This window comes from Bombyx mori, chromosome 10, assembly GCF_030269925.1.
Source record: "Bombyx mori chromosome 10, ASM3026992v2".
Classification (NCBI taxonomy): Eukaryota; Metazoa; Arthropoda; class Insecta; order Lepidoptera; family Bombycidae; genus Bombyx; species Bombyx mori.
Genome location: NC_085116.1, coordinates 5,205,260 through 5,217,425, shown reverse-complemented (window position 1 = coordinate 5,217,425; position 12,166 = coordinate 5,205,260). Strand labels below are relative to the sequence as shown.

Sequence of the window (12,166 nt, the reverse complement as noted above, 5' to 3'; positions counted from 1 at the left end):
GATATATGTAATATGCTTACCGTGAAATGAACACACAAGTTAAACAAACTGTCATACCTAAAGATACTATTAGTTATTTATGTGTGAAATGAAATGTAAAAATCTAGAAATATTTTTATAGTAGGCCTATAGAAAAATAGGCAGTAATTAGCACAATATTCGAATGTCAGTGTCAATCATAGCACCTTAGTCGTCCGTGACCAGAAAAACTGTATTCGAAAGGCTGGAAATAATATAATGGCAATAAAAAGCTTATGTTTAAACCGTGAAAGTAGTTTTAATTGTTATTTAAATCTAGCTTAACTAAGGATTATTAATTTGAATTGAATCGTTATCTTAAACATAACTCTACGATTTGTTATTCTTAAAGGATTACGTAATAATTTTGAGAATATGGTACTATATGGTACTATAGTATCTTATGACTAAAATCAGGAAGCTGCCGAATTAAAGGTTGTGTGAAGGAGCCTAATTAGTAGGATATTTCTGTTAATGACAAGGTACACTAAGGGTGTCACATAAATTGTACGCCTCACGTTTTTAAGCTATAATTCTACGAAGGTGTGGCTAATGAAAGGTGACGATCTGTGTTATTAAACTAGACGTATTATTTTTATGATAATGTACAATTTTCTATACTAAATTATTTATAGCTTTAGCACGAAATTATGAAAAAGTTTTTTAAGGATAATGTACAGATTTCAAGAATCTAAGGTAATGCTCAACAGCTGTATAAAACTGCTCTGTATTTTTTTTTTTTTTTTTATTGCTTTGATGGATGGACGAGCTCACAGCCCACCTGGTATTAAATGGTTACTGGAGCCCATAGACATCTACTATGTAAATGAGCCACCCACCCCGAGATATAAGTTCTAAGGTCTCAGTACAGTTACAACGGCTACCCCACCCTTCGAACCGAAACGCATTACTGCTAACAAGATAAGAAGTATAATACAGATGATCTGTAAAGAGTGCCTGTATCTGAAACAGTGTGAATATTTACCAACGTTAGTTGAATCCCAATTCAAATTTAAACGGAAATGATATCAATTTAGGTTCTTATCAGTAATGTGCTTTTACCGCTAACTTACAGCCCTATCTTTAAAGCCGGAATGCACCATTACTTTGCGACAGAAATTGGCACGAACATGGTACCCTCAGTTGCGGGGCTCGCCATATGCCTACAACTAATAGATGCTGATTGATTTACTACTTTAAGCCCTACCAAATAGTAAAATAGGATATTCAAGATTATATTCGATCTTTAGCTTAGTAATGTAAGCAGATATAGAGAATATAAGAGAAGTGATAGCTATAGGAGCTGTAGGAGGAGGATGTGAGATTATATACATATCCATCTGCTAGCCCGAGCCAATTAGCCTCATAGGCTTCATAAAAAAGTCAGAATACCGTTGGGAACAATTTCTTGCTCGGACAGGAGGGGATGCCTTATGGCCATTTCTGCACTCCCCCACAAGAGACAACAACAGATTCGAATCGGGGTGGATCCTGGCAGCGTAGAGAACGAATAATTTAATGTTATGCTTTTTAAAATCAAATTTAAATTGCCGGGAATACCTTACTTTTTTATTTTTTATTGCGGTATAGGCACACGAGTATACGGTTCACTTGACGGTGAGTGGTTACCGTCGCTCATGGATGTCAGCAATGCCAAGGGCAGAGCCAAGCCGCTGCCTACCGTTTAGTTTCCAAAAGAACACCATACACATAGTTGTTATGTGTTTAATGTTTGTTGGTACAATTATCACGGAGTCGCTAAATCTGTATCGCGTAATATAGAGAGTGTCTTTAGTTTGGATTGTTTACCTATTAGATAATAATGTCGTTGGCCTCATGACACAAAAGTCGCAACATACTCAACAGAGTATAAAGGCATAGCTTGAAGACTGACGAGCTGATACTGTTCTGCTTACTATCTGTTTAAGTCTCTTTTTAAGAGGAATATGTCATAGCACCGATAGAGTAGCTGAATCCATATTTTACTCTTGAATTTGCTCTTTTTAATTCCAGTTTCAACCAATTAATATTTAGTAATATGCTAAGAAAAGTTTGTTTTTATAAAATTTCAATTTGGTTGCAACTTAATAAATGATAATTTATCTAGATTCGTATAATTAATAATTTTAAATGTATACTGAAGGTAAAGAGTACGTATATTTGTATTGTATAGATGGATGATCGAACTCACGGTTGGTACAACTAGTATTAAATGATTTCCGAAATTCGTGGATATCAGAATGTCAATGTCACTACAGTATGTATAGTACAATGTCTGCCTCACCGTTTAAATAAGAATGAAAAGCCGCGATATCAAAGAGATCGATGCCTTTGAAATGTGGGTGTGGCGGAGGATGCTACGATTACCGTGGACTGCCATGAGAACTAACGAGTCCATTGGAAGGGATGCTGAGCATCCGAAAAAAGGCTCTCTTTCATCTGCCGGAACGTGTTATGAGCTTCTTTGGAGACATCATGCGGTCTCCTCCGCATAGAAGGCAAGCGCGCCGTGGCCAGAACATCAGCCAGATGGTCAGATCTAGTAAGAGAAGCACTTGGTGGTAGTCTGTACCATGCGGTCCATGACACCCATGATCGAACACAGTGAAAGAACGTCACATGTGGTCGCGATCCTCAGCAGTGAGGGAACGATATAGAAGAAGACTAGTACGTGGCTGGAGCTGATAGGCTGGTGGTATGCGGGTTTGTAATACCATCAGTAATTATGCGAATTAAACATTTTGAGGGCCTGATTTTAATCACACGATGTTACTCCTTTATTGTAGAGATAATTCATGAATATGTGTTAAAGCATTTGATAAGAAAAATCCTTACCTCTCTCAGGGATTTGAACAACGGCATAGTCGCATCGCTTTATAACAAATAGTACTTCGGCTTTTCATAGACCCAACCCACTGAGTTTCTTGCCTAATCTTTTCAGCGGGTCGCGATTCCGATTCGGTGGTAGATTCTGCGAAGCACTGCTCTCGCTAGGGCTAGTGTTAGCAAATACTTTTTTGTTTTTATGATTGAAGGATTACTGGTGACCCGGAGGCCTTTCCAGTTTCACCAGGACAGTTGGGCGAGCAAAGGTTCAGCCAGCAGATTCTCTTAGCTTGCGCCCGTGAGCTTATCTACCCATCCGGGCGTAGCTGGAAGAGCCCCCTAGGCTACCAGCGAATCGGAAGGGGGAAAAAGTACACGTGTGTTATATTTTCCTTTGGTCTACGACGACTTTAAAAACTTCTGATGCAATAAGTGGATACAGTCACCCATGTACATCAGTAGTATCAGGAAAAAAATAAAAATAAATAATTTATCGTAAGCTTCGTATAAAAAGTACGTAATTGCGGTGAGACAACAGATGGGGACATCTTCCAGAGTTTTATAGTGTTGGATAGAAATGAGCTACAAAACTCTCTGTACCTTGATTGTATAAGAGGCTCCATATCGAAGTCGTCGTGGCCTAAAGGATAAGACGTCCGGTACATTCGTATATAGCGATGCAACGGTGTTCGAATCTCGCAGGCGGGTACCAATTTTTCTAATGAAATACGTACTTGACAATTGTTCACTTCCACGGTGAAGGAATAACATCGTGTAATAAAAATCAAACTCGCAAAATTATAATTTGCGTAATTACTGGTGATAGGACCTCTTGTGAGTCCGCACGGGTAGGTACCACCATCCCATCTATTTCTGCCGTGAAGCAGTAATGCGTTTCGGTTTGAAGGGTGGGGCAGCCGTCGTAACTATACTGAGACCTTAGAACTTATATCTCAAGGTGTGTGGCGCATTTACGTTGTAGATGTCTATGGGTTCCAGCAACCACTTAACAACAGGTGGGCTGTGAGCTCGTCCACATAACTACGCAATAAAAAAAAAAAAAAAAAAATATATATATATATATAAATACAAAAACAACTTTACGGAGCAAGTTTTAGAGTAGTTAGTACATTAGTTAGTACATTCAAATCTCGATGATTATTAACACCTAGCCGGAAACGTTCATATTTTGGCAATAATACTCGTACGATGAAATAAAAATAAATATTTTAAGCAGTAAAAGTGGTTTTTGTTAATATAAACTTAGTTATTAGCGAGATAACAAAGCTAATTATAGTACATAAAATAGTTGAAACTTTTGAAACATTTTTCGATTTCTTCAAATAACATTAAAATGTGTTAACAAATTTTGGAACTTATGTATATTATAATAACAATATTAATAATTATGTGGTGTTTACGTTCGTTCTTGAAAAATGTAAAGCAAACCTGCTACATGGAATATTTCACATGCCCATAATAACTACCTTAAATATGATTACAGTATAATTAAAAAAAAAAAACAAGAAATATTTTCCACACCGCGAATAATTATAACGCCTTCCAGTCAAGTCTAATTTGTGGAATTTGTTCTTGACTTCACCCTGAGCAGTTGTTTGATAAAGATGGGCTTGAATACGATTAAAGAGTTCTTTGTCAATGTAAAAAGACGATTTCAAGATGTCAGCATTGACAGTCTACTGTGGATAGTGAACATTGTTCCCAGTTTGGCTGGGTTCTCGATTCGCAGTGATAGAGTTTCTGGTTTGTTGTAAATTGATATTAGAACAATATTTAGGCGAAGCTTAAAGTGTTCAGATACTTTTTGATAGTTAAACATCGCAAATAAGTTTACAATGTGCAGACAAACCACGGTCTCTCTCACGGTATCTGATATTAAGTTACCAAATCCCATAGACATGAAAGTTGCCCACCTTAGATATACAGTCCAAGTCTCACTTGCGTTGTAATAATGTCGCCCTTCAGATCCAAATATACAGTTGGATTGCTTTGCAGCAGAAATAGTAGGTACCAAATGGTGTGTGTATGGCACGCCCAAACATTTTTGGCTTTTGATCAACCAGTACTAATAGATAGACTTAATGCTTATTGCCAAAATGGACACATTTGCGATACATCTGACCCTTTTCTCTGAATCTGGATTCACGAAAGTAATGTCATGAGAGTTGGAAATGACAATAAATAAATGCAGCAATTCTAAAATGAAAGCATGAAAACAGCCCCGGGAATTATGGTAACAGGAAATTTGGGATTATCATGTAGTTCCTCGGAGTATCCTCAGGGAATATAAGATCCAAAACATAGCGGGGACTAAAAGATCTCGGTAGGCCAGAAGGTAAAAACTTTTTTACTAAAAATTTTAGCTCCATTTTGGATAGTTCACTGGTCGTTACTCGTGTATGTCTACGCGGTCGGCAATGCAGTATACCAATGGAAATTCGCCAACGAAGCTATAGACTACATCACGAGCTTCATAAATGTTTCACTTTTGATCTTGATCGGCAATAACAGCTGGTGGTTCCTTGCTAATAGGTGAGTATGTTATTTCTATATATACCTAATCTTATTTCGGTTATTTTTGTGAGCAGCACTTTTTTTTTTAATATTTTTATTGCTTAGATGGGCGAGCTCACAGTCCACCTGATGTTAAGTGGTTACTGGAGCCCATAGACATCTACAACGTAAATGCGCCACCCATCTTGAGATATAAGTTCTAAGGTCTCAGTATAGTTACAACGACTACCCCACCCTTCGAACCGAAACGCATTACTGCTTCACGGCGGAAATAGGCGGGGTGGTGGTACCTACCTGTGCGGACTCCCAAGAGGTCCTACCACCAGTGATACCTACCACCATGTGTCAGATGCACCATAAATCGGCTGTTTGTACATAATTTAGTATCATATTTTCTTATGCCGCCGTGAATCTATAAGTCTGAGACGTGAAGTTCAATGTTTCGACTATGCCATCTTTCCAATCGTCACTCATGACTATTTCGCCCAGAAATTGGCAAGATGGTGGTCCCTGCCTACGACTGTTAGTACTGTTTATGCAAATTTATAAGTTCGCCAATTTGAACTTTATTACTCGTTATTCTTTTAATCTGATTATTATCGGCCATCTTTTAAGACATAGCGTTTAAGGCTATGTGGTAGAAACGACAAGGATAATGGTACATACCGGTACTAGGTGTTTTCATTTTGATAACTTTTATAGACGCTTACTGAAGTCGGTGCTCCACAAGATCGAAGTAAACGACGAACTGTCTCGTCGCTCGGAGCAATCGCGTCTCAAACACAAGAAACTTTTGAAGATAATCAAACGAATCGTGCTAGTGTTCTATATGTCTAATTATGTGAATGCCTCGTTTATATATTTGCCTAATCGCGTTGACGTTCTGAACAATTATGCCATGACGCCGTGTGTTGGTAAGTACTCCAAAGATATTAGCTGTGATTCAGAAAGCATTTTTTGCAGCCTTATTAAGACGAGCGTATGCCTCGCTTGATGCTGAGTGGTCACGATGGCTTCGTCAGAAAGATGGATATTCAGAGAACAGTCTTTTCAAACACTCGAGAATAGCATTTATTTTATATTTTTTTGGGCTCGTTCACCCGTCAACCAATTAAAACACAAACAAAGATAAGCATTGTACATTCAGAGTTCCAAATATAACACTGATAACGCCACAAAGAAAAGCTTCCAAGTTTTTTTTTATAGAGTTTTCAAATCGAGATATTTTTTTTATTAATCATTAATAAGGGAAAAAGAACAAAAAGCTGCAAACGTATTGCTAAATATTTTTATTTATTTAGAAACTTCATAGAAATGGCATGTGTCAAGTAAAAATAACAAAGTCATTTTAATTATTAAAACGAAATTTTCTTTTATGTAACATTTCAAACTTCGATCACTACTTAAACATTAATGTTACGTTGGAGTGGCATCTTTGGTTAAACTATTATGCGATGATTGTGACGTAACTGTTAACGAGATATTTAGACGCCCGTCTCACGGGTCAAGTGTGTAATGTAATCATTATTTACTGTTGTGGAATATGATCAAAGTACCTGTTGGGACTTCCTTTTCCTTATTCCCTCCTCAATCCCCTATCCACGCCATCTGTTGACACCTCAAGAAAAACTACGCGCGTATGAAAATGGCGCGAAGTGTGTAAAAAAAACTAAAACATGGTGCCGGTGCAAAAACAATAAAAGAGTGATTTGTTGATCAATCAGCACATATAACTCTCGCCAGTGAGAAAATATAATAGTGCATCAACGAAATACAGAGTGAGTCCTAAAACTTATCCTTTTTCCAGTCCCAAACATCTAAATTCAAAACAGTACCTTTATTCGTACAGGGTGACTTATTATCGACAAAAAAAAGACAGCCTTGATGATAATAAAATACAGTAAAACTCGTTGTATGCCTATTCCTATATCCACCTATGATTTTTCAAGAAATTTAAGCTTATTAAAACCACGAGTGTTGTGTTAATCTTTGTTTATAAATTCTTCTTCGTCGTTCCGTCATTACTAAGGATCACACGTATTTCTGCATGTAATTTCTGTATGTAAGAATTGGATGCTGCCCCTAACTGTCCTCCTCATAGTGCCCGATCATCTTGGTGGTGCCCTAATTTTGACTCGTTTCCGCTCCACTTGTCTGATTGACCAAGAATGAGAACCTTTTCCAGACTATGCCTTAGAGATCGCATGATATGTCCTAAAAAGCTTAGTGTACGAGCTGAGCGCTATGACATGTCCTCCTTCAAACGAGACTTGTGGACAATATTAAACGGTTAACAGTTTCTATCATTGCTGACGTCCAGGGTCTGCCATTACAGGGGCTAAAAAAGTATCTTGGCATATCGTGGAGAGCTACTTTGTGATGTTTATAAATATCGGATTTTAATTTTATAGTCTGTACATTTTTCATAAAAGAAATCGGGTATTTAAATTTTTTAACGTCCTTTGATTAATTACTTCTTTATTCTTTAGATAGGTGAATGAGCTCACAACCCACAGGTTGGAAATTATCAGTAGGCTAAATATGTGGTATTAGGGAGGCTCTAATAACAAACACATTTAACAATTAATTTGGGGTACTTACAATAGAAGAATCTGCACTATTCAAAATAAGTTATGATTCTCAATAACTTGATGATTTTTATATGTATGGTGTTAGTGTTAAATAATTTTCTCAAGAAGCAATGTACTCTCTACTACACCAACCCTTGGACGACTGATAGAGAATGGCTTAGATATTTAATTCGTATTTGTATTATATATCTTTAATAAAGTAGTTTGGTCCATAAACATTTTCATCTTTTTCTTAGCGTTTTCCTGGTCTAGTTCCAGGTATAATCTGTCCAGGTATGGTCTGGAGCATGAAACTAAATTAATAAAAATGTAAAACTTTTATTATTTCAGGAATGGAACCATTGACCGTCTCCCCAAATCGAGAACTATGCTTGACTATTCTCTGCATGCAAGAATTCTCAATAATGACGGTTGTCTTAAACTTTCAAGCTCTACTTCTGTGTTTTATAGCACACACGGCCGTGATGTTTCAGATTTTGGCCGACGAGATAATGGCTCTAAATAATTATGAGAATTTAGAAGAACATCAGGCATATGTGAAAGAAACGTTGCCAATTTTAGTCAAACGCCATTCTTTGACTTTATCAGTTGTAGACAATTACAAATCATTGTACAGCGTTCCACTGGGGGTCAATTTCGGTTCAAACGCACTAACTATTCTTTTAATATTGTATTTACCCATTCTCGAATGGTTTAAATTCATTCCGATATTCGTTTTTTGTTTTATGTTATTCTTCCTTTACTGCTTTCTGTGCCAGAAACTAGTCAATGCGTCTGAAGCATTTGAAACAGCGATTTATTGCTGTGGATGGGAGAATTTCGCTTTGAGGGAAATGAAGATGATTTATGTGATGCTCCATCAGGCTCAAAGGCCGGTCGAATTGTTGGCAGCTGACATAGTACCTGTGAACATGAACACCTTTGCCACAACTCTGCAGGCCATGTATAAATTTGTAACTGTAGTTAAATTTTAAAATGTCAGATGTTTATTATTATGATGTAATTTGTTGTGACTTTTAGTTTTAGCAGAAGTATAGCAGATTATATTGTTAGAAATACACGAATTAAAATGTAGATTACAATTAAAATATGGCTTTTTAAACGTTATTTTTAAACGATTTATTTTTGTAGTAAAAATGTATTAAGATTGTTTGATGTGGGTAATTTTGTTGTGTTGCGTTTATAACAGCTATTTTTCGTCATTCTTTATACAGAACGAGCATATTTTAAAGTTAGTTGGCTTCAACTAATCCTACTAAATATAACCTTTTCGCGATACAAGCTCAGCATTACAAAATATTACTAGCACGACCAGAACAAGTCTTTAGCAACTAAACTATTCCTTCGTGTCCTTGTAGTCTATATTACTATTACTAAAACGAAAGATGCTACATATTAGAATCATATGATGTGTATTTCTCAGGCCACCTGAAATGAAGCCCACTGTAGTCAGCGATTTTAATTTTGACTCTGAGACAGGCAAATTTCTTTGCATTGGAATACCCTCCTTGAATGTAAATTAACTTCGCGGAAGGAATATTTGGGATGGTGGTATCGGCGATTGAGGGCTCACACGCTCCAGCAGTAAAAATACAAATCTAAGTGTACAGAAATTAAACGCAATGAATCGATTTACGGCCCACGATAGTTTGTCGCCATTGTACCGTTATTGTACCGTACATTTAGCTCGAAGAAATATGGCGGGGACCTTAACTTATTATTTTGCGAGTCATAAAAATAATATCTAGTAAATCTAGTCGGAGGCTGTTTTAAATCATTTTAGTTAATCATATTTTTTATTAATTTTATCTTCGCATGTGTCACCCAAATGCTAAATAAAGCTTGCTTTTTGAGATTGAAACATAATATTTCCCTCTCTATCCCTCCTAAAATCATTGAACTTTAAAATCCCAGATTTAGATAGATTAAAACTATTTCTACATGTATTAAAATTTATTCTTCACTACTCCGTTATAACTTTAACAAAAACGACATCAGAGAAGGCTACTAAAATTCTCGAGAGCACACTCTTTTACATCTTCCACGAAAGCTTTTAAAAGCTTTAGCTTCACAAGCAGCTTTCTATCATTGTTTTTACCATGCGAATTTTTGAATATTTCCCTGATCCATGGCTGACCAGTCTTGTGATCGTTTTCGAGAAATATGTGGGTTCGGTGCAGCATTTCTTCTTTTTCTTACTACACTCATATCCTTCTCTTGCATGTCCTCTTTCATATAGTTCATCAAAGTCTTTTTAGGACGCCCTCTTTTCACCAGAGAGTCATAGCATCGTTGGGCGACCAGCTAACCAGTTAACTGACCAGTCGTGTCATCGTTGTGACATATATCATTGCACTTATTACCATTGAAATTAAATAATGTACTTCAACCGAATTTCCCAATACCTTGTTTGCAGTTGCGTGTTTAGCTATATTGCAAAATTTTGTCGGACACTATTTCTAAGCCTCATATTATGTGCGTTTGCTAATCCGTGGTAAAATTCTATCATGTACTAAAGTTGTTTTTTTTTGTATTATAAATAGAACGGATATATTTCGACCTTGTTAGATCCAAAAGGATATCTTTCATATGGGTTACATTATACGAGTATATACCGCCTTTAACATTTGCGTGTTTTTTATTTCTTTTTAACAGATATAAATGCTAAAACGGGTGGATCTAATTCTAGAATTATTATAGGTACTTATCAGATTACATCAGATTAAACAAGAGTTAAGCGAGAAAATTTAAGCGCTTTTCTAAACGCTTTATTTTTTCAAATTCCACCCTTACGATTGATAGGAAAATATACATAATTATTTGGATTATTTATTTCTTTATTGGATCAGGAGCCCATTCCAAAACTATTTGACTCAAGCACTGAAACATGAAGTTATCCTTTTTCCTCTCTGTATATTCTCAAATTTTATTCGAGCATATTCATATATAAAAAAATGTGTGCGTGTACTAGTGTACACACGTAAGAAGTGAAACATTAATGCTATCCCTACTCCGTTGGAGAAAGTGAAAGTACTCTTCGTCTGAACCAACCGTGGTAGGGGCAAGAAAAAGATGGCGCGTAACGGAAAAATGTGACGCGTAACCGAAAAATGTGACGGTAAATTTTTTTCCAACGCCGATAAAGAAGTTTCACTTCAATAAGTCACTAATTTTATATATAAATGAGTCACTAATTTTAGGACACTTTCCCGAACTTGTCTCTTTTTTGAAGTGAAACTTCTTTAGACACTTTGAGAGTAAAATTCAATTCGTGACAGATTCGTTACGGCTAGAGGGAAAATATACGATTTAGGATGAGCGAGAGTGAGAAAATAGACAGAGCGTCTTGCAAAGTACTCGACCTTGGAGAGAGGGAGAAAGCGAGCTAGGTCGTTTCCCTTATAAACATTCCGTTTACGGGCGTCGGCCACTAGATGGCTTGTTATTAAATGTTATTAAATTCTCATTGCTACTGTGGATGGCAGTAACATATTAACTATCTTATATTTTATTTTTATTGCAGGATTAAAAAAATATTTGTCTTTCTATTTACAATTTAAAATATATATAAATGATGAAGAGGTCGTTTCCCTTATACACAACAATACCTATTACAAGAGAAATTAGATTTAAGTATGAAAAATGAAGAAAACCACCATACTACACATCGTAAAAGAAGTTTCACTTCTTTCAAGTGCCCCAAGTTGCACGCGCACCATTTTTCGTTTTACTGAGGCGCTTGCATTATAAAACATAAATAAATATAGGGGTAAGATTAAACGTAGGTAATTATACAGCCCTCAGCTCCATTATCCACTGAATAAAATGTATCTGCCATTGACGATGGGGGTTGCAGACTTGCCGGCTGTCATTCATAATAAAGCAGTCTGTCAACAGATTGTCATTCAATTCATTTTCGGAATAAAACGCAGATTATCAAAAAAAAAATTCAATTAAATAGCACAAAGAGGATTAATATAACATTTAGTGCTACTCTTCTTTGTTTTTTATAGGCCTCAAACGACCTCGTGCTTTGAATTCCAAATCAGTTTGAATGCGGAAGCAAGTAAAATTGTTTTAGCTAGGATTTGTCAGATACGATATATGAGTCGACTATTATCAAAGCCGGCAATGTGACTTTTGGACAATTTGGGTTGCAGACTTGCCGGCTGTCATTCATAATAAAGCAGTCTGTC

The 12,166-nt window shown here is 36.3% G+C and overlaps 1 protein-coding gene across 1 annotated transcript; it reads left to right on the top strand.

The window, feature by feature from the left end:
* The first annotated feature begins 4,469 nt into the window (after positions 1-4,469).
* On the top strand, positions 4,470-8,944 carry Or-54 (olfactory receptor 54). Its single transcript, NM_001173145.1, is given in 4 exon segments — positions 4,470-4,608; positions 5,229-5,397; positions 6,082-6,293; positions 8,301-8,944. Coding segments are annotated over 4 exon segments (1,164 nt in total).
* The last annotated feature ends 3,222 nt before the right edge of the window (positions 8,945-12,166 follow it).